Source organism: Taeniopygia guttata, chromosome 2 (genome assembly GCF_048771995.1).
Source record: "Taeniopygia guttata chromosome 2, bTaeGut7.mat, whole genome shotgun sequence".
NCBI classification, from domain to species: domain Eukaryota; kingdom Metazoa; phylum Chordata; class Aves; order Passeriformes; family Estrildidae; genus Taeniopygia; species Taeniopygia guttata.
Genome location: NC_133026.1, coordinates 44207548 through 44234924, shown reverse-complemented (window position 1 = coordinate 44234924; position 27377 = coordinate 44207548). Strand labels below are relative to the sequence as shown.

The window sequence follows — 27377 nt, the reverse complement described above, 5'->3', positions numbered from 1 at the left end:
AGAGCAACAGTAACAGCCCATTGGTATGGGCCCAGATGGGCTGCTATAAAAAAAGAAAAACCAAAAGCAAACTGCTCCACCCAGCCTCACCACGTCCTCTCCTGTGAGCACACACACTGCTGCCTCATCACTGGGATGGAGCCAGGGAAGGTGGGAATGTGAGATGAGTCTCACACACCGAGAAAGACAGGAGGGACAGACCAGCGAGCTGCGGCAAGCAAGGACAAAGGCCACAGCCCCCCAAGCTCCATTTAAAAAGGTGTAACAGGCACGTCCGTGCCCCACGTGTCAACAGCCAACAACTTTACAAACGCAGTACCAGCACAGCACGTACTAAACCAGCCTTTATTTCTCTCACAGTACAGCAGGGCTGAAGTTAAGACCATTCTGTAGCAGTGCCAACCCACTCAGTAGCCTGGGCAGTGGGAGCTGCTGACCAGTCCTCGGTGGCAGGCTGGGCACTCCAGTCCTCTGTAATCACAAACACAACAACACTTAGTGCTCCCCAGGCTTCTTCCACCCATCACAACACCCCTCCATCCTTCCCACAGACAACCCCCAAACTGACCTGTGGGGAACTGCTGGATAGGCACAGATGGGACCTGCACTCCCTCAGACCAATCTGCAACCTCGGGCTGAGGAGGAGCAGTGAATTCAGGTGCTGGGGCCGTCCATTCAGTCTGGAATTCCTCCTTTGTGACTGCCTTCTCGGCAGCCGCCTGCTCCTCCTTTTCAATCTGCAATGGAAGAGCCCAGCCTGAGTCTCCCAGGAACACATCTCAGAACCCTTACTATCAAGCATCAGACAACAGGCACCAACTGGGAATACAATTAACCAACCACCACAGCAGAGTGTAAAGTGCTATCGTTACACTAGCAAAACCTGTCCTTGACAGCAGACACACGGGACCATGGGACAGGAGAACATCCCAGAGAGACACAATCCCTGCCATGAGGATTCCTACCTCCTCAGGATCCCTGTAGAAGTACAAGTCAGGCATGACTTCCCATGGGTGCTCACGGGAGATGGTGCCACGCATGCGCAGGACCTCCCGAGCCAGCATCCACCACATCAAGCCCACTGAGTGGGCTCCCTGGAACAGCAGAAAGTATGTCAGAGTTGGCTGTAAAGCTACACCTTTGCAGAGAGAGCAAAAGACTTATTTGTACCCCATCCAAGGCTCATGCTTAGTGAAAGACATTAGTTGCCAATGCCAGACTTAACTACTTGAACTCGAAAAAAGGGCAATTTTTTGAGTTCCCAGTGACATTTTCAGGCCTCTGCAGAAATCATGATGCCATTACAATACGGCCTGCATTAACTCTCCTGTTACAAAGTTTCACGTTGCTCATGTGAGTCTCATCTAAAGGACAAGGATGATGTTCACCACATATTCAACAATGAAGAAACTGATAACTTGACAAAATAAACGAAGCTTACACACATCCTCACATGTGGCTTACACTTGTTTTGGTGACTGACATCTAGACAGAGACCTAAGATAGCTTCCCAGACTTTACCTTTCAGGTGATTTCTGGCAAGGCATGTCTCAGAGAAGTTTCTCCATCAGTTCATATTATCTTTCATTCATATTCAAGATCTGTGGCAAGAATGACTATCAAACTCCACTCATTGGGTCACACAGACCCTCATGGCGTCAGCGAAAAATCCTGCCAGGTTACTATAGCACACGTCCTACACTTGAGAGTTCCTTGGCCAGAAACCAGCCTCAGCTCCAAGCTCCAACTGTGTGCAGTTTATTTTCTCCTCCCCACCCACCTGCAAGAGATTAATTAGCTCACCCCCAAGAAACACCTGAGACATAAGCCAACTCTCCCTTGCAGAAAGCATCCATCTTGGAAGCCTATGGCACACTCTGGAGGAATGCCACAGGGAAGTGTTACCTTGTTATTGCAGGGAATAGCAATATCCACGTAGCGCAGCGGGGAGTCGGTGTTGCACAGGGCGATGGTGGGGATGTTGACATAGGACGCCTCTGTCAGTGGCTGGTGATCAGCCCGCGGGTCCGTAACCACCAGGAGCCGTGGCTCACGGAAAGCTGCTTGGATCTGGTTTGTGAAGGTGCCAGGGGTGAAGCGCCCGGCAATAGGAGTGGCCCCAGTGGCAGCAGCAAACTTCAGAACCGCACGCTGCAAAAGGGACACAGCAAAGGTGAAGCAGGAAAATTGCATTTCAACCAAGCCAGGAAAGCACATTTCAGCCAGGTAGGTCACTGCCAGTGTACATGCACAAAATTTAACTGAACTATTTTTCTTTCCATTCCTGTAAAACCAGGGCTCACCACCACAGGAGGAGACAAAATAAAAATGTCATTGAAAAGAGCTACACCATGAGTTTAAAAGACCATATCCACCAGCGAAACAGTAAGTCAGGACAAGGAAAAAAGCCTTCTCTTCCCCTCAAATCATTGGCAAGCTCTACTCCAAACTCTCATAACCAAATCATGGAAGGGGAATTAAACAAAAAGCTTATAAAAATAAGGAAAGCATGTTTTCTTCCATTATTTCTCCATCTTCATTATCCAGAAACTTCAAGGAACTACATAAAAACTCAGCAATAAATATACACAAACTGTAGCTGTGTCCATTCAAATTGCAGTTGGGAGTTCTTATTCAATTCCAACAGCTTCTGACTTGTCGGGCATGTGGCAGGGCCTACTATCAAACTCCAGTCCTAGAGGGAGCCCCTCTCCTGGTGTTAGCGAAAACCCTGCCATCCTTTGCTGTCGCACACTTCCGACACTTGAGAGCTCATCGGCCAGAAACTGACCTCAGCATCAAGCTTTAACAGTGTGCACATCAAGCCCAAGCTTTGCCTGCAGAAATCCACCCCTGAATGTCCTTAACCATCTGTGGCCCCACCTGCAGTTACCTAAACCAACTAACTGCACAAACTCCAGTAACTAATTAAACATTATCATTTTCTACAACAGAACATTTTGTGCTAAAAATTTAGAGTCAAAATTACAAATACACCAGTTACTATACCTGCTCAATAACAGAAAATTTCTTCTTTGACTACTTTCATAGCAGGTGCTTACTGTCTCCAGAAAATCAGTGCCAATTACACACAGTAGCTCTGGGAGGAAGGGGTCACCATAATTGACCACTAGATGACAGAAATCCAACAGGAAGAAGGATATGGAAGAAAACCAAGTTATCAAATGCCCTGAAATGGGGAGTTGGTTTCTTGTCTGTTTTAAGCTGCCATGTGCAACACAAAAACCATGTTTACAGAAAGCATTCCTATAGTTAAAACTGCTGTTATTGCCTATCATCACTGGCAGGCAATGATGCATGCAAGCAAGGAAGTCCTGCTCCCAACACTGCAGGCTTCCAGATGTCCATACCTGTCCAGTGTTCCTGGAAGAAATAACGCTCACATCAGCTGGGTTTTCAATGGCAACAATGGCACGAGCTGCCAGGAGCAGCTTTTCCCAGGTCCTCTTCAGATTGATGATGTAAATACCTGTTGGCAACAAAAGGCTTTAGAGCAACCAGCAAATACAAAATCCTCAAACAGAATAGCATTCCTCTGCCATTAAACCTGTCACATGGCTGTGGTTACCCCAAAATTCATACAATCATCAAAGCTGGAAGAGGTTCAAGATCATCTCAGCCAACTGTTCACCCAGCACTGCCACTGTAACCACTAAGCCATAACACCAAGCATCATATCCAGGTCCCCCTTAAAGGCAACTGGGCAATTTGATCCACCATCTGACCACCCAAGCAGTGAAAATTTTTTTCTATTATCTAATCTGAATCTCTCTTGTCTCATCTTAGTGCCACTTCCTTGGATCCTGACTGCTAGCAAGCAGAAAAGGGTGCCCCCTTCTTTCACGTAGTTGTAGAGAGCATTGAGATCCCCCCCTAAGCTGCTTCTTCTCCAGACTTAACAAACACAGCTCCTTCAGTCATTACTCATTACATTTTCTAAACCTTCCAAAAGCTTTGCTGCCCTTCTCCACACACACTCCAGTGCCTCAGTGTCCTTTATGAAATGACGACACTCTAGTCTCATTCTAGCTAATGGAAAGCTATTCTAAAGAAAATTCTCCCCTTATGGTTTTAATATCACACTCTTCTAGTATATATCATCAAAAACCTATCCTCGGTATGAGTTTTAATCTTTTAACATACGGCAGCTTAGATTGATGACTAATACTAACAAGGAGAAATCATTACTAAGACACTAGAACCATTTTGTTAACATAAGAAAGAACTAGCAAAACTATTCAAACCAGTTGTGACTGATTTACCAAATTCCAAGATTAAAACAGTCAAGAACTAGTAGAATTGTTACAAAATCAGTATTCTATCCTACTTGAGTTAACACTGTTTGATATGTAAAAGGCCATGGAGAAACCATGCTAAGGAGAGCAAGCACAAGCACTTATCTGCTTCTCCCAGTTGTGCCCCCAAGATCCCAGTTGCCCAACCCGAGCCACCCACCCCGCCTGTTTACCATCGCTCTTCCTTTTGTAGATGTACTGCTCCATCTGGAAGTCGAGGTTGGTACCTCCCAGGTGGGTCCCGGCAGCGAGGAATTTGAGGACATCCTCCTCCTTCATCTGCAGGACATCGAGGCCTCCGGACATTGTGGAGTTTCCCTTGGGAAGCAACGACAGGGAACCTGCGGGCACAGGGATGCGGCTCAGCCCTGCGGAGCCGCGCACGAGGTCCGGCCGCCCCGGCCGCCATCTTGGGCCGCCTCCCGCGCTGCAAGCTGCGGGCCTCGGCCTTCCCGCCGCCCGGCCCGGCCCGGCCCAGCCCGGCGGCGTGGCGGGATGCACTGTGCGCTGGGATGCACAGTGCCCCCGGTGCTACCGCAGCGTGGGGAACGCGCCCGCACCGCCCCCGCGGCCCCCGCCCGGCGGCCCCGACTCACGCTGACAACGCCGTGTGGAGGCCCGGGCGGCGCGGAGCCGAAAGAGAGTCCCGCCCCTCCTGACGCGCATTTATAGCCTCGCCAGCCAATGGGCGCCTCGGGGGCGAGGCCGCGCGGCGGCGGGCGGGCCGCGCGCCGGGAGCACCGCCCCGCACCCCGGCCGGGCGCCAGCCGCCCGCCGCTTCCCCACTCTGGTTCTAAAGGCTCGTAGGATTTGTGGGATTGCGAATGCAGAGAAGGAAAAAAAAAATGCTGGTGAAGTGTCTGCAGTGTGAGTCCTATGAGGAGCGGCTGAGGGAGCCGGGGGTGTTTAGCCCAGAGGAAAGGGGGCTGAGGGGTGACCTTGTCGCTGTGTACAGCTGCCTGAAAGGAGGGCGGAGCGCGGTGCGGGCCGGCATCTTGACCCTGGCAACCAGCGACGGGACAAGAGTACTTAGGTTTCACCAGGGGAGATTTAGGTTGGACATTAGGAGGAATTTCTTCACAGGAGTTTTTAGACTTTGGAATGGGCCGCCCGGGGAAGAGGTGGAGTCACCGTCCAGGGAAGTGTGTAAGGACGAAGCACTCAGTGCCAAGGTCTGGTTGACAGGGTGGTGTTTGGTCATAGCTTGGACTCCACGATCTCAGAGGCCTTTTCCAACTGATCTGGTTCTGTGGTTCTGTCAGTCTGGAGCTGTTTCACAGCATCCCGAGGCTTGTGCTCCAAGCAACCTCAAGGCTGTTTTTGAGGTCCTGAAGTAAATAGAAAGCAAAGATTTATTTTAAACATTTTACAGCTCCATTTTCCTGCTGAAAGTGAAATATATCCTCTCAGGGGGCTGGTGGTTATTTGATGAATTATATCTAGGCTCTAAATTGCCTGCTGTGGAAGGAAGCTTCTAAGGAGCCGCAGCATCTTCCCTGCACCCACATTCCCCCTCCCTGCAGGGGCACTGCTTTGGCACCACGCAGGAGAGCTTGGGCAGCCAAGGCTGTTCCTGTCCTTTGCAGAAATGACAGCAAAAACAGGTGAAATTGACAATGAACTTACACATCCTCATTCTGCAGTAGACATTTTTTGTGCTAGTTGCCCAGGTTTGTGTGTGTTGTTGGATTTTGGTTTTTTTTGTTGTTGTTTGTTTTTAAGAAACCACAGAAAGTGATAAGATTAAAAATCTTCACCATCTTTCTCATCTTCCTTGTCCTAGTCTCAGACACAGACCTGAGAAAGAAATTTCTTGGAAAAAAAGAAAAAAAGTGATACTTTACTATGTTTGCTATCATCAAGATCTGGATACATTTCTGGACAAATTTCTGGGCTGTGCAAATACTTTTGCAAATGCCTTCTGCAAGTGATAATTGATCTTCACATCTTTCTAACAACAGTGTTCCTTTAGTTTTTTCCCTTCTATTTTAACCTCATATAACCACATCAGAGTGATTGGGCCTGGACTCTCCTTTTCGATGCCTGAGCCCTGAGTTACTCTGAGGAAGAACTGCTCAAGTAACAGGTTACAACATCGTCTTATGTATGTTCTTTATCTCCTGGAAAATAGCTCTCTATCCTTCTTTTCTTTGTGCTTATTAGATGGTGTTAATTAGCGAGATTACCAGTAATCAGCTTTAGAATATGCTGTAAGAGACTAATTCAAACATTTGCCACACGGTGGTGACAAAGTAGGTAAAATGAAACTCGGCAACAGGTTAGTGAGCCCTCGGCAAGAGTGTGAACTATTATTGCCTAAGAGATTACAGACACCTGTGGCACTTCGATAAGTGCACTGTGGATAGTGAGAGCTGACCTGACGGGGCTGTGTACAAACTTTGTCCCTCCTAAGGAGACAGGAGCAGGGTGAATATTATCTTGGGAAGGAAGAGGAGACGTGGCCTAGAGAGCTCTTCTTCACAATTGAAACCCATCTGTATGAAAAATGTATTTGAATTTAATTATTGGAAATTAAGTATTGAATATTGCAGTGCGTATGATGTTATCGAAAAAGTGCCACTGGTAAGTGTTATAGACTCCTCTAGCATCACTAATACTTCATTTATTTTTTATTGTTACACTTATGGGCCCACAGCCCAAGAGAGGGCTTGGAAAAGTGGTGATGAAGCTTAACAATAAAGTATTTTTAATTATTTCCTTAAATAACCTGAAAGCTTGCCTTTATTTTTTTATCTGTGTAACAAACAATTTGAAGTAGATCTGTTACTAATGGACGTGTCCCTCAAGTGAAAGTGTATCTATCTTATCACGTTTTACACAAAGTTTCCCTGGTCTAAAGTTCACACTGAACTCTGTTACACAATTACATGCAAGCTGCTGGCAGCCCCTGGGAATAGCCTTGCTCTGCAGCAGCAAAGCCAGGAAAGGCAGATTTGAGGCATCGGTTCTCCTGAAGTGCTAGGGAGACTCGGAGCCCACAGGTGCAGAGAAAAGCATCACAGAGCTACCACCAGCCTTTGGGTGCTACACTGAGGACCTCAAGTAGGTGCCTGGGATGGTTGCAAAGCCCCAGAAAGGGTATCTCCCAGAGAGCCAGCCCAGGCTGCAGCAGAGCAGCAGCCCTGGCCAGAAGCCTCTGAGCAGGGGGCTGTACCAGGACCCAGTGCTGGGAGAGAGGGCTCCTCACAGGGCTGTAGAGGAGGCGTTCTGTGCTGCCAGAACAGCTCCTGCCATGAGGGGGTTGGGTTGTGTGCCTGGGCAAGAGGCTCAGGCAGAAAGCTTCAGGCAATATCTTCCCCACCAAACATGACAGTGGGTGTCACCCAAGAGATGGTGTGGCACCCCTGGAGAAGGCAAAGAAGAACTATGAAGATAACCCACTTTCAGTGAAACTGCACTAATGTTACTGTGCTTTCCTTGTAAATTCCATTTTGGCTTGTGTTTCAAAGGTTTGTTATTACTTCTTACATGTTTTGGGAAAACGTATTTTGGCAAATTTATTTATAGTTGTACAAAGTTAGAATTGCCTAATACCTGCTACAAACTTGCAGAGGTCTCATTTTAACCTCTTAGTGGGATTTTGTCCTTTTTACTAAAACTCCTTAATGCATTATGATAAAAACTCCTAAAACATTTTATGGTGATAAAATCACAAGTTAAGAAACTGCAAATGCAGAAAATCAGCCTGCTATTTTGAAATAGCAGAAGAGAACAGATAAGCATATTCAAGGAACCCACATGGAGTTCACAAGAGTACACATATATATGTGCCTGTGTGGGATGAGGAATTTTTTCTGCTCAATTCTGGCATCACTGCTTACATGTGGCACAAAACTCATTAAAATTAAAAAAGCAAGCAAAGCATTTGCCCATTTTTAATGAGGAAGGGAGATCTGTAACTCAATGTTTTCTTACAACCACAGTGCCTTTAAACTTTCAATCTTCCCTACCTTCTACCATCCAGAAGGGTTAGGGAGCTTGTCTGCTATCTCCTCACAGCTGGGGCAGCTGTCAGCAGCATGGGTGGCAACACCCACTACAGAGGAGGTGGCTTTTCAAGGCAGCAGGAGAGCTCTGCAGAGTCCTGTGTGCAGGAGCAGGCACTGTCCCAGGCCTAACTTGCTACCAGGAACCTGCACAAGCAATTCAGGTCCAGCTGGCACAAGGCTGCACCTCAGTACTGCCTGGTAGGTCTCTTATACACACATAACCCTCTATGAAAATTGCTCCATGTGAGAATGTATTATGTAGGCAAGAAAAAAGGCTTGGGATCTTCACATCTGTATCAACAACATTTTTCAGAACACAATCTGCCTGCTACTGAATCCCAGGACCATACTGTGACAGCAAGAGAAGATACCAGCAATCCAGCATTCCCTTGCATTATGCCTTGCAGGAGACAATTGTGTCCCAGGCACAATTTCTGGTCCCCTGCTGAGATCAGATTGCCTGTGTAGCAAAAACCTGATCAGCAGGAGACTAAAAACAGTTTCTCCCCAGAGAGTTTAAAACCCCACTGTCCTGAAGGCAGGTATTTCACCAGCTAGTACAGGGATTCAACAGCCATCTGTCTTTACACACAGCAAGCAGGCAGAGGAAGCTGAGTAAAACACAACATTCCCCAGTGCTGTCTGGTTTTTCCATTTAAGCAAAGTTGATTTTGTACTAGCACAACCTGTGCATATCATACACCACAGAAAAAGAGAATATTCCTTGCCTTTTATGGGCTCTGAACACATGCAACAGTCTTCTTGGGAAACTCCTTTTGCCTTCTTAAGCCTCTACTCCATCCAATCCCTTGTGCATTTAATCAGTTTGGGGCTTGTCTATGTGGGTTTAAAAAAAAAAAAAAAACACTGAAGAGATTACATCCTTAATTTTAGCAACCAGCTTTTAATAGAAACATATAATACACCTTTTCACATAAATATTTTATACAGACACATAAGCATTCACAATACTCAAAGCTACACAATGTTCCAAAGCTCCAGTTCTGTTTAAGAGACTTGGAGGGAAAAAAAAAAAAAACAACCAAACAAATCATCACACAGGAATAGTGGAAACATAAAGTTTCTAAAGCATGAATAATCAGACTATTTCTCTTGTGTCCTTTCAACTCACTTAAACACGGCTGCCTCAACATGCCAGCCAGCTGTGTTCTTAGCCACAGCTGCAGGGGCAAGCAGAGACAGTGCACAATCACTAACAATGCATTGCCAGCAACAGAGGTCAGTCCAAGAGGGACTTGCAATCCTGAAGTGCAGGATTGCACACCGCTGTCTCCAGAATCCAAACCAAGATGGCTTTGGAAATGATTATCTGACAAGATTGCTAGTGTTGAATTGCTGGCATGATGTAGGTAGGTGATTAAGCACCTCTGTCCAGATCTTTTATTTGATTTACTTTACCTTTAGGCTGTACAGGAACAATTTGTTGTTATGTAGAAACATTAAACCTCAAGGGGAATACACATAAACTTCAAGTCCATGCACTTGATTGTCTTGACTTGCTACAGCTATCAAGGAGTAACTTTAATAAATCACTTCAGGAACAGAATGTTTTTGAAGAGGAGAAAAGGGTGAAGGACAGTAAGGACCAGAGCTGAGAAACAGTCTTATGCCTGACCATGTGATAAAGCTTTCAGAACAGAGTGAAGCAGAACTTCAGACTTTCCCTTCCCCCATATATGACGCCCAACAAAAGAAACAACAAAAACAACAACAACAAAAAAAAAAAAAGAAAAAAAAAACCAAAAAGCTTGCACTACAGAATTCATTCTCTCCAACTCACAGGTAGATAAGCTTTTGGATTTGCAGCACAAATGGTAGATGAAACACAGTGCAATTTAGATTCTCTGTTTCTTAAACCCAGAGGAGCCCAGGTTAATCCACAAGCCAAAAATCATATAGCTTTTCATTCTACTCCAATAACAAAGCACCAAAGCCGAATGAAAAAGCTTTCCCAAAGTAAAAGATAACACTGCTTTAGGCCTGATTCCAGATTTAAAGCAAACAAAAAAATCCCACAGCAGAACTTAAAACATTAACAAATGGGAATAAACTCTCTACTTCTTCCTTCGTTACTTGACCAGGCAGGAGTACAGGGACATAAAAGCCACCAAAGTGTTCTTGAAATTCAGGTTTCTGATGAGGACCTTAATTCCAGATTACCTCACATTCTTTGCTTGCCTGCCTCATTTTTAAGAGCTTAAATTTCTGTCTGCATTAGTTGCACACTGCTAAACAAGTTTGCCATTGCTAAACCAGCAACAAAATATGTGAGAAGCACCTTGCAGGTGACCCCACACACTGCCCTTGGCTACCACAACCCAGGACGATCAACAGATCCAACTCACATGCCAGATTCATAAAGCACCAAGTTAATTCAGGCTCCCAGCACAATGTTGGTGTATACACAGGGGAATAAAGGACAAATGAGGTAACTCATCTAATTGCCACCTTATTCTGCCAGGTCATCAGTCCTAGACTCGGTTCTCCAGCTCTGTGTCAGTAATGCTCAGGATGGCAAACAAGCAGGATGTGCAGTTACCACGGTTTCAGGCACTCTCACAAGTTCTGGTCACTAAGGGCAGAAGGAACAGCAAAAGAAAGGAACAGGTGTTCACATTTAGGATTTAGCAAATAATGTGCCCCATGCCTGATTTGATGCAGTGCTCTGTTGCTAACACGTAGACGTGCACACAGAATCCTCCACCACCAATTTTGGAGACTCCTGCATGGGAGAGCACCAACCTCCCCTCGCAGATGGGCTGAGTCTGAAAACAGGCAGCACTTTAACAATCCACATCCCCTCTGTTCTTGCGCTCGGGAAGCTGTCTGGGCAGGCAGTGATTGCCCAAAATACACTCTAAAATTTATGAACAACAGGTAGGTAGCACTGGTTGTTCATACAGCTACAGTGTCATCTCTTCATGTTTAGAGACAGGTGCTCTGGTTCTAAAGTGAACTGCAATATGCCTAGATATTTAAGAAAATAAAAGCCAAAGCTAAGTCTTCTGCAAGGCACAGTACAGAACACGATGCACACTTCCACGCCAGCTTCACGCCTATGCTAACAGAGCTGCAAGGGATCCAACCCATCACAGAGGCACAAGTGAAGGGGGGAATCAAGCTGCACCTGGCACACACTGTGAGGTCTGAGTAACACAGTAAGAAAGAGTAAGAAGGCACAGAGGATGAAAAGTGTATTTAAACTCGGGCATACTCGAACATGGACTACGTGATAAGAGAAAAGGATCAGCCAGGAAAATGAGAAGAGTCTGTGTGGAGCCCTAAGGGAATTATAGGTCACTACCATGTACCCACAGGGCTCAAACTTTGGAGAAAGCTTACAGAAATAGCAACTTTTTCTTTCCAAACCAAAACATACTCCACATGAAATCAGCAATGTTTTAAGGGAAATTTGAAGTGCCAGTATCTGTATCTGTTTCCATTATACATATATGCATTATGAGTCATGGCTCTAAAAGCTACCTCTATGGATCAGTTCACACTGAGGGTGTTGATCAGGGATTAACAAATAAAGAATAGGAAGCAAGTAAGTCTTTATGACAACTGCATAAAAAACCCCAACAAAACCACTTGAGTGCTCCTGCTGTAGTTAGACCAGCAGCTTTTTTTTTTTTTTAAGAGAACAAGTAGAACTTTGGCAGCAATCAATTCTAAAGTGCCTTATGCTTCTTAGTTCCTGTGCAAACTCTGCTGTAGAGGCAGAAATTTCAAGAGTGTTAAGGTGCTCAATAACACAGTAACACATAACACAGCAAGGAGGTTCCAGTTACTTTCTCTGCGATCACCCACAGTACAAAAGTGATGGCAGAGACCATGCTTGTAGCTTTTCCCCTGCACTTCATTTCTCTTCCACCCACTCCTGCAATATAAGTATCACGAGACACATCCAGTTTCCCAGCAGGGTCCAGTGTTCCCCTGTGTGAATAAAGCATATAAAGAAGAAGGATTTACATCAGATGGTGGTCACTGTGGCCTTTCTGGCTACGCCCACAAGGAACAGGCTAGCAGGTTCTGCCATCACTGCTTTCTCCTCAAACACTTTTGCTCTAATATTGTCTCATTGCATAAAGGTGGTGAGCACAGAGTTATTTTTAAAAGGGGCTTCTCAGCATAGTTACCAGGCTGTGAAAACCTTGCCATTTCCCACGGCAGTCTGCAAGTGCAGTCCTTCTGGAATGCATTGATCAAACAATGTAAAGATCCAATCCCTCCTTTCCTCTACATGCCAAAAGGCCTAATACTGGGTCTCAGAAGGGCTTTTTTCCTCCAGGCTGAGGAAGGCTTATTCCTCTGTGGAACTGGGAACTTCTCAGTGCCAGTTGATCACAAGCAGGAGAAGGAGCGAAGCTGGTCCTTTCTCATGCAACTCAGTCAGGATTTCAAGCCCATTTTTTCCATCATCTGTTCATACACCGTCCATGCCATTGCTGCCATGAGAGTGCGCCTGAGAACTCGGGGCACACCACCTCGGAAAAAGCCAACCAGCCCAAAGTCCTGCAACAGAAGACAAACAGCAATTAATCCCAATCTGCCTAAAGGGTTTTAATTTCTCATCATATATTACATGGAAGAGCACAGGATGTATTTCACCTCAAACCTGGATCAGTCTCTGAAAGACCTCGGCTTAAATAGCGTTTAGGAAGAACCTGTACTAGCATTGTACTATTGCAGGGCACTGTACTATTGCAGGGCTACCCAGAAAAGCAGGAAGAGCAGGGAGTGGAAAAAAGGAAGGCCAAGATGGAGACAACGGATGGGGACAGCCAGACGCAAGTCCAACAAAGAAAAGGCAAGGGTGTAATCATTTCCAGACACTAAAGAAAAATGACTAGTCTTTCTTTTAGAGCTTCATATTTATAAATGTCTCTCAGCTATTCTGAGATTTCTAAGTATTGAAGCAAAAACCATTATGATTTGAGGAAAAAAGGTACACAAAAATGCATATGCAAATAAACAGATTACTACTTAGGAATAGAGTTCAATATGGAAACAGACTGAATCTGCCAAGATCTGCCCTTCTGACAGCAGGACAGGAAAGGTGTGCTTTGACTACTTCTCCATCCCATTCCTGCAATTAGGACCTGGAGATTTATTTCTCTTCTGATGTCTAGAGAGCAAAGAATTATTTTATAGCTGTTTTGTATCTGAAACCAGCATTTTGCACTGCACACTTGGTCTACCACAGCATGACGCCCTTCATCATCCTGAAAATGCTGACACTGAATTGTCCAACTGCAAGAGCAGATGAAGCACTGACACTTGTCCACCTCCTTTAAAAGGCAACAACTTACCCAGCAAAGCTGTGTTTTGAGCAAAGGGGTCAGAACTGAGGATGAGGTCGTGCATGTCAAAAGGGATTCACCTCACCTTGTAGATAAAGGCAATGGCCTGGCTTGTCCTGTGGTACTTTTGGGGTGACAGCTGCATGTGTGTTTTGACAACATCAGCAGGCTGTGTTGCCAAAGAGGCCAAGATCCCTGCAAAGATCCCACAGCCAAAATTCAGCAAGGGCACAAGCACTGGATCCATCTGGTCTGCAACAGAGCAAAGGGAACACACTCAGACACCATTCAGGACAGCTACACTTATGCTGCATGACAAAGTGAAAGCTTTTGAATGATTAAATCAACATCAGAGCCTAAGAGATATTAAAATCCATGCAGCTAGAGAAACCAAATTTCAAGGGCAAAAGTGGCTTCTAGTCAGAAGTTAGCACTATTGAAAAGTCAAACGTGCTGGGGAACTGAATTTGACAGAAAATCAGAAAAGAAAAAATTGTACAAGAGCTGCCCCAGTGAGTTCCAATATCAGAGAAGCCCCAGTTTAGTGGAAACTGAGCAGTATGCAAGACAAGCAGAAGCAGCAAGCATTGCTTAAGACACCCTGTCTTTCAACTGTTCACTAACCCAGTTATGCATCAGTCTTCATGAAGACAATCAATCAATTTAGACCCAGTCTCCATTTCTGCTCTGACCTCAGCTATTGGTCTACAGTTCTCCACAGGCAAATGTGAGTGAGCAACCCAAAGCCCTACAGGAGACTAATTTAACTTCTGAGGTGGAGGGCAACAAGCATAGCATGCAGGCTGTCAGCTGCAGGGCAGGATCTGAGAAGAGGAACATTTTCCACTCCAGCATGCAACATTCAGCCTCACCCTGAGGTGTGAGGTTTTTGGTCTGTGTGTAGAACATCAGGTAGATGCCAGAGAAGGGCGCATCCCGCAGCAGCGTTGCTGTGAGCCCACTGAACATGCCACGAGCCCCCTCGGTCTGATAGATACTCTTCAGGGCTCCATACACACTCCCATAGCCAAATCTTCCACTCTGCAAGAGCAGACAAAGGTCAATCATCCACATGCCAGACACACATTGAGGAGCCCTACACACACCCTGAGGATATAATATCCCAACAAATGGTCGTGTGAACTTAATGTGATGCCCAAGATGGCAACTCAGAGGACAACCCAAGGCAAAAATTGGGTTTCACCTACCTCAGCCTTTAAACTAATCCTTCAGGAAGGTAACATATGAAAGATGGTACACAAACATTGTATACAATTGAAACTTACAAATCTTAAGGTGAATTCTATTTCATCTTCTTGCCAAAATTTCATTTCCTGCACAATGCGTGAACTGAGGTGAAATCAGGACTACATTCCTGGTGGTACCCAAGTGGCAGCAACCTTCTCCAGGCAGAAGGACTTATTTTGCATCACAAGGAAGGTGTGTGACACCATTAACAGGGGACTAATTGGAAACTCATACCTCATATCGGGTCTTCACTACAGTCACTGGCAACATGCAAATCCCAGAAACTGCACGAGCAGCGGCACCCAGGAAGACAGACTCCAGGGCTGTGGGTGAACGGTCCACAAGAAACTTTTGCTTCATCATGTACAATGTGCTGAAGTAAATCCCAACCCCAGGAATGCATCTTGCAAAGGACTTCAGGAGAAACAGAAGCAGATGAAGAAAAAAAAGCTTACATAAGACAAAATATACTACAAAACATTTCTGAGACTGTTCAACTTGATAGGAAGCTTTGTAGAAGATAAAAATATCACTAAAGCTAACATGCCAAGGAAAGAAGATAAGGTAGAAATCTTTTATGGCACTGACAGACAAATCATTCAAATTATACCAGGATTTACTGCATTCCTCAATGTCAATTTTCTAGGAACAGGATATCCCAAACCGAAATGAACTTCCTGCAGTTGCCACACCACATTTGCAAAAGTATTCAAATGTTCAGCTGCTCAGGACTGCCATAACCAAATCAGTGAAATTCAATTCAATTCATCCTTAAAATAGGATGTAATCTAAATCATGTTGGTTCACTCATAATTGTACAAGAGTTGGCTATTTAAATTCAGGCAGACATAATTAGCAATAAACAGTAAGCTTATTTATTTGCTTATTTTTACAAGTCAGAATTAAACCAGACACTTACTGGAGAGACACCTTTCCAGAGCCCCAGAATACTCTCAGTACGAACAACCCTAAAGAGCAGCGTCACCATCCCAGCACGACCAGACCTGAAAGAAAGACAAGACAGGAACTGAAGAAATGACCTGCTTCTGCTCCTTGGCAGATGTACTCCACAGCCACCCCTTTCACTCATATCTCTGTGCATGAACTCCAAGGTGCATGAACTCCAAGAACACCTGAGAGATGCTCTTCCTCATCTCAGTCTGCTTTTCTTGGTTGCTCTTTCCAGGGCTTCTCTATGACCTTCTGTAACCAACTTGTAACACCTATTAGCATTTTTAGTCGCTCACTCTCTTTGTTAGCAGCAGCAGATTGTTGGTTGACTACACCAAGCTGCACCCATGAAAAATTTTCTGACAACTATACAGGATTTTTTTCAGGCAGAGGATACCCCATGAAACTGCATGGTAGCCACTCCAGCAAACACCAGTATCTCAGATGAGAACAAATGTTGAGGTTACAAGTTATTCCAACGGCATTCACAACCACTCACAGGCACTTTTGTTCTTCTGGAGCAAAATAACAGTCCTTCTCCATAATATAAACCATACCTCCTCTTTTACAAAGACTGATTTCCCAAATTACAACTCTGAACTCCAAGTCCCAGGCAGCAAATAAGGCAGAAGCCTAGGCAGAGCACCTCCAGGACCCCCAGGCAGACACAGCCCCCTCCTCTCACCCATTCACAGCAGGCTGCAGAGTTTGCAGGCGGGTTTTCAGCAGGTCAAGGGGTTGGAAGAGGAGTGTGGAACAAGTGCCACTGATGGAGCCACACACAAAGGCCTTTAGGACTGGATGCATCTGGAAGAGGAAGAACAGAACTTTAAATGGTCATTTAATTAAAAATGGCACAAGAGGAAATATTTCAGCTGATACGTCACATGCTATTGGAAGGAAGGTGTGGGGACCCCAGATGTTAAGGACAGCTGCTTAGGGTACTGGAAAATTTTCCAGGCCATTTCTGAGGCTGATCAAGTTTTATTTGTGGTTTTTGGGTTCTCTGCTTTTTCTGGGAGACTGTTCCAGAATCTCCTTTAAATTCGGTGGTCGGTAAGTTTTCTGAACATCAAATGTACTAGTAGCCATTTGTTTACCCTTTGCCACGACAAAGGAAATAGGTGTCCCCTTCTCACTACTTACCTGTACCTTTGCCGCAGTCCCATCCACCTCTGCTGGCAGCACCTCCAACCCTTCCGTCCCACCTGCTCCCCAGGGTCTTCCCGCTGCCACGGGCGCTGCCGGGGAGCCCTGCCCAGCCCCTAAGGCGCTCCAAAGCACCGCAGGCCTGCTCAGCTGAGGCTGCCTTTGCTGCCCACAGCGGCTGCGGCCGCCCGGCACCTCTCGAGAAACAACACGGCAGGAGGCACACAGCCCACGGCAGGGTAAAGATTTTTAGGTGTTTAGAGAGGGTTTATGATAATAAACGTATAACGGTGTTTGCTAATCAAGAACGAGTTTCTGAGCCCCTCGGCGCAGCAGAATCACAACAGACTAGAGAGCACGGATAGATGAGAAGCAGTGAGGGGCACACTCCGAGCCAGCAATGCTCCCCGCGAGGTCCGCCCGGACCCACCATCACGGGGCCGGACCCGTCCCCCCGTGCCCCCGCCGCCCCGAGGCCGCGGAACACGACGCAGCAGCGCAGGGGGTGCAGCGAGCCCCCCTCGCCCCGGTCTCTCCCGGCGGAGCAGCGAGGAGGGCCCGGGCGCAGCGCCCTGGCCCAGTCCGGCGCGGCCGTACCTCCGCCTCACGGCCCGGCATCCCAGCGCCGCCCGCTGCCCCGGAGCGCGCTGGGCGGCGGCGAGGCCCGGCCCGCAGCCCCGCCCCGAGCCCCGCCCCGCCCGGAGCACCGCCCCGCCTGGAGCACCGCCCGCCCGGAGCACCGCCCGGCCCCGAGCACCGCCCGGCCCCGAGCCAGCCCCGCCCCGCCCGGAGCACCGCCCCGCCCGGAGCACCGCCCGGCCCCGAGCACCGCCCGGCCCCGAGCCAGCCCCGCCCGGAGCACCGCCCCGCCCGGCGCAGGCGGCTGCCGTAGTTCTTCGCCCGCCGTCGCCTCGCTCCGCCGCGGCCCGGGGCGAACGGCGGCCCCCCGCCCCCAACCCGGTCCTCTCCAGCGGCCTCTGCCCCCGGGTCGTGTGTTTGTCACGGCTTGTGGACGTTTACACGGAATCGTAGAACGGTAAGGGGCTGAAATGAATCTTTGAGATTCATCTAGCTGCAGCCCCCGTGCTACGGGAAGGGACGCCTCCCGCTGGACCAAACACTGCCACCTGTGGGGCATCGACAGCTTCTCTGGACAACCTGTTCCAGTGTCTCACCACCCTCACAGAAAAAAAAAAAAAAAATTCTTCCTAATACCAAAGCTAAATTTCCTCTCTTTCAATTTATGCTCACTACTCCCTATCCTATCACTGCAGTTCCCAATGAAGAGTCCTTCTCTGGCTTCCCTGTAGGTCCTCTCCATATACTGGAAGGCTTCTATGGGATCTCCACACAACCTTTTCTTCTCCAAGCTGAACATCCCCAGTGCTCTCAGCCTGTCTTCAGGTGCTCCAGTCCTTGTGGCCTCATCTGGACTTTCTCCAACAGTTCCATGGCCTGAAGTTTGGGTCAGCAGAATTTACGCAGTTCCACCAACTGTACTTTATATTCCAGCACTGTGTGCTGTATCCAGCAACTGCGCCCCAGTGCTCTCTGTCAGACGTAGGCAGTGGGAAGGGTCAGTTCATAATGCCAGAATGAACTGGCATCATGTCTTCCTTCAGTTCACACCTCCCACTTCCCCACAAAACCAGCTTCCTATGGATACTGTGTTGTTCAGAAACCTGAGATGCACACTGACACGTCCTTACCTCTATCGCTAATGTTTCCACTTGCTCATCCACATCCTGGGCCCAGAGCAGAGGAAGGCTGGCTTTCCACAGCATTGAAGAAGTGAGGCACCAAAATGAAGTGTTTCAATAATAGAACTGTGCCAGCCCTGAGACTGTGGCTTCGCTGTGCCTGCAGAGCCAGACACTGCTTATCAACAACAAAACCGCAGGAGCTGGGAGGAGCAAGCTGCGGCTTTGGCAAGCTGCTTTTCCAAGAATTGCCTGCCTGCTGTGCCTTGGCCAAGTAAGGAATGATATGTCCAGAACATCATGCTCCAGGTGTTCCTAGAAAGACAAGCCTGTGTGCCGCAATAGCCATTATACACAAACCACTTCCTCACCTGTGCTCGCTTTCCCTTGTGGCAGCCTCTGAAGAAGGAGAGAGAGCCTCTGAGAGAACATACTTCTCATACTTTCTCTGAAAAAAATGAAGTGATTTTGCTAGCCTAACACACAGGCTAGAAAAAGCACTTCATTATGGACTCCCTCTTCCCTTTGGCAAGCTCCTCTCTTGCTAAGCAGTTCCCTCCTTGGATGAGTGACTGCCATTTATTTCATTAACTAACTTTTTCTGTTGACTCATGGAAAAGAAGATCAGCTTGTCCCCTTCCCTCCAAGCTTCTTTCCCCACTGTGTGCCAAGACAGGGACAACATGCATCATCCCAGGCTGCATGGGAATCTCTGCTCCACTGCCTGGAGCTCTTCCTTCCCCTCCATCTTCCCTTACTGTGGACTCTGCAGGGGATTTCTCTCACGTATTCTCACTCTCTCACAGCTGCTCCTGCACAGTGTTTCTGAATCACAGAGGCACTACCAATATTACCAGTGAGCTCAGCTTTGACCAGTGGCAGGGTCATCTTGGAGTCAGCTGGAACTGGCTACTGCCACCACAGGGGTGGCAGATTCTGGATCTTCTCACATCAGGCAGCCATGCAGCCCCCTTGCTACCAAAACCTTTCCTTGTAAACCCAATGCATCATCATCTATGATACAATTGATTATATAAGGAAGCGCTCTGGGATATATGTGTCATTTTGAAAAAGTCCCTTTGGCTATTTCCTTTGGTGTGTTTCTGGCTGTTTAGAGGAGTAAGCTTAACTCTAGTAAGGCCGACAAACTCAAGTGATGCCTTTGAAATGTTTGTATAGGGAACTGGGGATGGTATGGCTGGATCCTCTCCCTCCATGTCTTTGCGTGGAGCAACAATTGACATTTTTGTAGTTTTCTGAAGCAAAATGGGCTGCAACAATGTTGGCCAAATGGCATGCATCCCGAGAAAGAGCTCATCCAGCATGAAAACCTGGCAGCAACAGCAGTCTCCAGGTATTTATCTTGCTATGGCAGTGTTTTCTTCCTTAAAATATGCCTCGTGATGAATGAGGAGGTGAAACAGCGCTGCTCTGCAGGGATGTGCCTCAGTTCTGCAGGAATGCCCAGCAGAGGGAGCCGCGCCCCTTCATGTCGCTGTCCTTGTGCTCTGACAGCCTGTCATCTATTTAGGAGATGAAAGATGAGAGGCGCGGAGCTGCCAAATTCCCATTTGGTGGACACATCTTTTTCCACATTGAATAATTCCTGATCGTTTTCTTTGCCACTTTAGCACCAACAGAGTTGTGCGTGTCGTTTTAATCCTGCATTAGGGCAGTGGAGATCAATCTTCAGCACTGCCAGCAACTGCCAGTAACACTGCCTGTAACAGAAGAGTTTGCTTCTGGTTTTAATTCCTAGTTTCAGGCTTTGTAAGAGTTAATACCCAGCAGAGCTTGGCTGTCATGGCTTGACTCACATGAAAGACTTTGACCTAATATCACACTGCCCACCATGGCCGAGGAAAGCCATCCACTGCTACACATGCAATAGTTGCAGATTTTCTTGGTTCACAGAAATTTATCACTCTACCTTTGGAGCAATGGTGAGTGAAGGTGGACATTCAAAGGGTTTGAGACCATTCCACGTGGGGATTCTAGCAGCACATCTATGGACTGATGTCCAATGAGGTACTGTTTGTTCAAAAATGAACAAAAAGGTGATGTGACTTATTGCAGACAGGTAGAAATATTATAAAAGAAAGGTCTTATTAAATATGGTTTAAGCCCTGCTACTCTAGTTAAGCTAGCAGTAGCTTGTAAGTTCCCATAAGGAAAAGTCATAAGAATGAAGACAGTTAACACAACAACCTATTTTAATAAGAAAAATCAGTTTGCACCTGCATAAACAATAGATCTGTCCCATGAGAATCAGTGAAGAAAATACATCAGCAATCCAAGAATAGAGAGATTTGATGGAAAGGAAAAATGCAAGTTACTAACCAATTAATTGAGTGGCAAGAAAACTAGTAGCCAATTGGAGTTGAACACAAGGTCTGTGAAAACTGTATAAAAATGAATTAAGTTAGTAAAGAATTGGCTTTTTCTGCTTGAGGAAACTGAGTTCTGTCTGTTTATAAATGCAACATGACTTGCCTGAGTTCCAGTGATGACACCAAGCAGCAGTATTTAAGGAGATACACACTTCAAATGTTGCCTGTTGCTCAGTAGGGCTGCTCTTTCCCCTGTTTCTTGTATTGTGGGGAAGATAGGAGCTGTGGGATGGAAGCTGTGTTGGGTCTGGATGAGACATTAGGTATTCCTGTCTGTGCTTGGGTGGGTGCAGGGGGAAGGTGCCTTCCAAGGAAAAATGAAATGTTAAAACAAACACGCAGCCCTTTGCCATCGCTGGCTATTGGCAGCATTGGACCATCCCCCTCAGCCATCTTCACCAAAAGTCCTTGGAGCAGGGCAGAGACAGCACTACTTTCTCTCTCCTAGACATCAGAACTGCAGAGAGGGACAGCAGGTGCAGGGCATGCAGGTGGGAGAGAGAAACATTTCAAAGACGTGGAGGAGATTGCAAATCTCTTCCACTGGAGAATGTAAGTGCTCAGAATGAAAACTTTGTGATCATACGTAAGATAAAGCTGACACTTCCGTCCTGTAGGTGTTAAGTACAGAGGCTGAACTCACTGGCTTGGGGTTTCATACATCTTTAATGTAACACAGGTCACACAGAAGAAAAGCTCTTCTGGAACTGTGCACTGCTACAGTAAGGACCTTATCTGCGACTTGGCATTGCAACATAAACTAAGGTAAATATTGCCAGCCTATATACACAAAGGTATGCCTGCTTCTTAAAAATACATTATATAAAGACAGTTTTTTTGCACTCTTTCAGACACTGTTGGATTATGGAGCAGAATTTGACAGACCTGCTAGGAAGCAGTGGCTCTGAGGACATGTTGGTGAGTCACTCCCTGCCGGGTTGCTCTCCTGCAAGCTGGGGTCAGTAGCACATCTTAGAGGTTCAGTTTTTCCTGTGGAGACACAGTACTGGTGGAGATGATGGGCATTTAAAATAAATCAGTGTGATTGTTGTTCTCTGGAAAGAAACCAAAACACAGGTTGAAACTATCTTTAGCTGATGACACTGTGCTTCTGGAAGAAGAATGTCCTTGAGGGCAGAGGTAGTGTCCTATGGAGGACATCCTGACGGTGATGCTGCTGTCCACCTTCTTTAATTGTTTGCTGTCACAAGTACTGCCTAGGGATGTGGTGGCTGCTGCTGCTGGGGAGTGGGCAAGCTGCAAGGGGCTGGTGAGCAGGAAGGGGGCATGTCACTGCTGCTGGTGCATCCCATTTCTGGCACTCAGCTAACTGGAAACAAAACTTTTAGGAGATGAGTGTTAACATGTCAGTTTCTCCCTGGGTTATACTCCCTTTCTCCTTTCAGAAGGAAACATAAAATAGGACCCCAAAATCTGTATCAGGGGCACTCAGCCTCCTGGCCATGCTCATGTCGTTGCTGGTTTGAGGATGCTCCCTGTCTCTGACCTCAGTACCCCACCTGGACTCGGGCATGGGCCATGGCCCCACATGGAGCCAGCAGGAGGATGCTGGTAACCTCTACCACCACAGCTGCATTTCCCTGATCTCTTCTGCCCCTGTGATGCAAGGATCTCATCCAGGGTCTTGCAGGGGATGGCCAGCTATTCATGTTCATTCCTCATTTGCATCTTATACCACAGCTATGGCTATTTTGTGGCTATTTTGTGGCTATTCCCTATTTTGTCCTCATGCAGCTTGGTGTGACCTGACTCTTGCCTGGTATATTTACTAATGTGGGATTTGGCTCATGTGAATTTCATTGTCCTTGAACAGATGAGTTACACCTCACCAACACCTAACTCCTCTGCAGCCTATGAATATGCCTTTGACTACTCAGAACTACACATCATCTGTCATCCTGAAGGTATTCCAGAATTTGCATCTACCTTATTTCCAGTGCTGTACTCCATACTGTTTGTGGCAGGCCTCGTGGGAAATGCTTTGGTTGTTTGGATTCTGACAGTCTTCATGAAAATCAAGACCATGACTGACGTGTATCTGCTGAATCTGACTCTCTCTGACCTCCTCTTGGTATTCTCCCTGCCCTTCTTGGTTCAGTACTCCGTTGTAAGCCAGTGGACTTTTGGAAATGCACTGTGTAAAATCATCAGCTCAGTTTACTTCATTGGTTTCTACAGCAATGTCTTCTTCATAACCATCATGAGCATCGACAGGTACTTGGCCATAGTCCACTCCCTCCATGTGCAAGGGATTCGGACAGCTGCCATTGGGTTTATCACCAGTCTGGTTGTTTGGGTGGTTGCCATTTTAGCATCATTACCAGACTTACTTTTTTCCCAAGAAGTAAATGACAATAACCAGATTAAGTGCCTCCCTCATTATCCTAGTGGCAGCAATGGCTGGAAGACTTTCAGTAATTTTGAAGTCAACATTCTGGGGTGGCTAATCCCTGTTTTTGTCCTCATTTTCTGCTATCATAGCATCTTAAAAAACCTGCAGAAGTGCCATACCAAGAACAAGTACAAAGCAATAAAACTGGTTTTTATTGTTGTAATTTTGTTCTTTCTCTCCTGGACCCCTGTCAACATTGTGCTGTTTTTGGATTCTCTGAGGAACATGCACATCATCAATGACTGCCAGACAAGCCAAAGGCTAGACCTAGCTGTGGAGCTGACTGAGGCACTCTCCTATGTCCACTGCTGCCTCAACCCAGTCATCTATGCTTTTGTGGGTGAGAAGTTCAAGAAGCACCTCTGTGATGCTTTCAAAAAATCTGCATGTTTTCTGTCCAACTGCAAAGGCTACGGGGCTTTCAGTGGGCACAGCCTGGACAAGCACTCCTCTCTGCACACAAAGTCCTCACAGTTGTCTTCTGTTGGCACTGTGTTGTAGAACTACAAGTCCAAAACTATCATCCTGGACAGGTGACCTAAAACTGACAAATCCTCAACAGGGCATCCACAGACATGGGCTGTTTGAGCAACCTTTTAGGATATGAAAAGTGGAAGCAGCTGCTTGATTTTGCTTTTATTGTGGTTGCTTTTGTGTTCTCACTTTATAGAGGTTTTTTGGGTTTTTTTTAGCATATCCTCCCTTTCCCTCAGCACATCCTGCCTTGCTTGCTTTGTGAAATTACAAGCAGACTCCCACTGCCAGAGCAACATGGAGAGGTACCTTAGAAAAATACCATTTCCCCTTCAGACTCAGTATTGAAAAGAACTGTTTATGTTTCCAAACCCTGGACCCTTGGCCATTCCTTCTCTTGTCTCAGCAGAGTGTGTTGTCTTTGTGAGCAGGGATGGGACTCGCTGCAGAAGTGAGAACCTGCTCTTTGGAGGGAAATGGGGCCCAAGTTTAAGGTGTCATGCCAGGGCCTGGCTCCCAGTTGACAGATCTGAACAATGCTTCCAGTCCCAGAAGAGCTTAGTGAGTGAGTAATTGGATAAGCAACCAAGAAATAAATGCTGTCTACATGTTTAGGTAAAATCAATGTGAATTAATATCTATGTATGATCCTGACTCCCCATATGCTACCAGGGCCTGCAGCTTCTTGGCTGGAAGGCTTTGAAGCTGTAGCTTAGAAATGATGCTGTGGACATCAAGGAACAGCCCCTACGGGAATGAATGAGTGCTGTAGGAATGGATGGAGAAATTGTTACCAGTAAAAAGGCTGAAGAGTGGAAAAAATAGTGGGTGTGATCTGTCACACTTCCCCGTCAGGGGATTTCTGAACATTTTTGAACTGGTAGCTAGTGTGCCAGTGAGGTCACTGCTCTTGAACAGGCAGCTGGGATTGACATTCCAGTTACTGTTCCAACTTGGAATGACTGATTTTATATATGTGAATGACTACCCATTTGTATAGATATAGCTATATGTATCTATATATATAGAGCTATGTACACATACATGCATATCTATACTTGCCTCTGTGTGTATATATACACAAATACACACCGATATGCCCATATTTATACATATATATACTTCTATATGTGCAAATATTGTTAGATAAATGCAATGGTTTTCTAAAGCTTTTTGTTCTCTTTCTCCCTGCAAGATATCACCGTGTTTTAAATTTTATAATAAAGATACTTTGTGAAGTGTAATTGCACAGTCTTTACACCTGAGGAACCTGTTTCATCATTATTTGTGTCAGCATCTGCATTTTATTCTGTCCTGGACTGATCTACACAACTGGTAGTCCTTCCAGCTGCCTCTTCTCTGCCTCCTCTTCGGCTCACCTGCTGCCTGGGTCCCAGCAGCAGGATCACTGGCTGGCTCAGCAGTACAGCCTCTACCTTCCAGGTGACTTATAGCCAGCCAGGCTTTTCTTGGATATGCAAGCCCTCAGGTTCTCTAGAAGGGGTTTCACAAAAATTCAGGGCAAAGCCAAAGGGTGGTGGGCAAGAGGACAGCACCAACTCTCTCCCCTGGAGATTCACAGCATGAGCCCTCTAGAGCACAATTCACTCAGCTGAAGCACCAGAGATGGGAAGGATTTCTGCAGCCTCAACAGCCTCACCCTGCACCCCTTGTGTGAGTGCTTTGGGACAGGTGCTGGAGCCCATTTGCCCAAGCTGGCAAGATGATGATGGTCTGTCGCTATAGGACACGAGAAAGCAAACGCGAGCCAATTGCCACCTTGCAAGGCAAAGGAGAGAGCGTTTATTTTCTGACTCCAACTTTTATACTTCTCCAAAGGTGACAGTGGATTGGAGAGTGAACGGGCCACCTCTCCAAAGACATTGGACAAAGCACTAGTACATCAAGTCTCTCCACCCCCATGGAGGAATGCAAAACAATACATTATTTACAGAAACTGTGTGGGAAAGTTTCCTAATAGAATGTAAATTCAGAAGGCTTAAGAAAACTCAAGAATCAGGGCGACATCTCACCCTTTTTAGTTTAAAAGAAAAGGAAAAATGAATAAGGTTCAGTGTCTGTTCGTGGAGGAATCATCAGAGTGATCACCCACCGTCATCTTCAACTGAGTCATCACTCGATGATCCATCCATTTGATGACTTTCAGTTTGGTCACGGCTTCTATGTTGCCCGTTTGTCAGATTCTGTCTCTGCGGTTGCAGATCAGGACGAACACACCTTGAAGGTACCCAGTGTACCCCAGTATCTGTGGATACACAAGCATACCCGCGCCCCGAAGCGATAAGGTCATAGGGACCTTCCCATTGTTTAGTGACTAAATTCCGCACTCGAACTTTTGCTCGAGGCTGATGTGCCTCGTCTGCAGCTTGCAATGAGAGATGATGATTTAAAATGACAGGGTTGTTTGAATTCTGCTGCACTGTAAGATGATTGATGGTGTACAATGCTTTCTCCAACCGACTGTGCGGGGTCTCACCCTGCATTCCCCGTTTTTGTTTTTGAAGAACCCGCTTCAGAGTACCATGAGCGCGTTCTACAATAGCTTGGCCGGTTGGAGAATGGGGGATACCAAACTTGTGTGACACACCCCACAACTGTAGGAACTGCCGCACCTGCTGCGATGCATAAGCAGGACCATTGTCAGTTTTCACAGCAGAAGGTATGCCTAGAACGGCAAAGGCCTGCCTCCAGTGGGCAATGACATCACGAGCCTTTTCTCCAGTGTGAGCGGAAGCCCACATCGCAGAGGAGAACGTGTCCACCGTGACATGCACATACTTGAGCCGGCCAAACTCGGCAATCTGGGTGACATCAGTCTGCCAAAGCTCCAAGGCCCTAAGGCCTCTAGGGTTTACCCCTGCTGGTAAAGGCGGAGCAAGTGCATGGCAGTCGTCACAGGACTCAACAATGCTACGAGCCTCTGTTGGCGTTAGCTGAAACTGCTTCTGCAGAGTATGTGCATTCTGATGGAAAAACCCATGTGATGCCTTGGCCTGTGCGAGTGTATCAGGCTGGGGTGCTACCCACGCCGGATTAGCCAACTTGTCAGCCCTCGCGTTACCTTCTGCTACAAACCCTGGTAAATTGGTGTGACTTCTCACATGCAGAACGTAAAACGGATGAACCCGGGCCTGAATAGCACACCACAAGGTCCTCAGTAAATGAAACAAGGCAGGGTTACTGACCTCCTTCAAAACTGAGTGACCCAACCGCTGTGCGATATCAGCCACATAGGCAGAATCCGTGACCAAATTGAAAGGTTCCTGGGAAAATCTCTCAAATGCCATAACAGCGGCCCTCAACTCGACCACTTGGGCCGACCCATCCTGATGACCTTTCAGAACCTTCCACTCAGATCCGTCCTTCCAAGTAACAATGGCC

The 27377-nt window shown here is 46.7% G+C and overlaps 3 protein-coding genes and 2 non-coding genes across 8 annotated transcripts; 1 reads left to right on the top strand and 4 right to left on the bottom strand.

The window, feature by feature from the left end:
* Window positions 1–326: 326 nt before the first annotated feature.
* On the bottom strand, window positions 327–4958 carry RPSA (ribosomal protein SA). The gene is given in 7 exon segments (NM_001245448.2): window positions 327–471; window positions 569–737; window positions 966–1094; window positions 1906–2151; window positions 3372–3490; window positions 4490–4657; window positions 4913–4958. Coding segments are annotated over 6 exon segments (891 nt in total). The 5' UTR covers window positions 4623–4657; window positions 4913–4958; the 3' UTR covers window positions 327–376.
* On the bottom strand, window positions 1600–1758 carry LOC115494153 (small nucleolar RNA SNORA62/SNORA6 family). Its single transcript, XR_003959155.1, has one exon. It is a non-coding gene; the product is annotated as a small nucleolar RNA SNORA62/SNORA6 family (small nucleolar RNA).
* On the bottom strand, window positions 2663–2820 carry LOC115494152 (small nucleolar RNA SNORA62/SNORA6 family). The gene has a single exon (XR_003959154.1). It is a non-coding gene; the product is annotated as a small nucleolar RNA SNORA62/SNORA6 family (small nucleolar RNA).
* A 4252-nt stretch (window positions 4959–9210) lies between the features above and the next one.
* SLC25A38 (solute carrier family 25 member 38) lies at window positions 9211–18857 on the bottom strand. Of its 4 annotated transcripts, none has more exons than XM_072925808.1 (7): window positions 18708–18857; window positions 16535–16656; window positions 15818–15902; window positions 15133–15312; window positions 14523–14691; window positions 13736–13845; window positions 9211–12862 (listed from the first exon to the last, which is right to left on the bottom strand). In XM_072925808.1, exons 1-7 carry the CDS (start codon window positions 18780–18782, stop codon window positions 12740–12742), a joined length of 864 nt encoding a protein of 287 aa, XP_072781909.1. In that variant the 5' UTR covers window positions 18783–18857; the 3' UTR covers window positions 9211–12739. The 4 variants fall into 4 exon arrangements, with proteins under 4 accessions (XP_072781909.1, XP_030120985.4, XP_030120986.3 ...); XM_030265125.4 differs by having other exon boundaries at window positions 13736–13902; window positions 18708–18855; XM_030265126.4 differs by lacking the exon at window positions 18708–18857 and adding an exon at window positions 17596–17693 and having other exon boundaries at window positions 13736–13902.
* A 1854-nt stretch (window positions 18858–20711) lies between these two features.
* On the top strand, window positions 20712–25233 carry LOC100217789 (C-C chemokine receptor type 8). Its single transcript, XM_072925807.1, has 2 exons — window positions 20712–22006; window positions 22923–25233. Exons 1-2 carry the CDS (start codon window positions 21953–21955, stop codon window positions 24000–24002), a joined length of 1134 nt encoding a protein of 377 aa, XP_072781908.1. The 5' UTR covers window positions 20712–21952; the 3' UTR covers window positions 24003–25233.
* Window positions 25234–27377: the final 2144 nt, after the last annotated feature.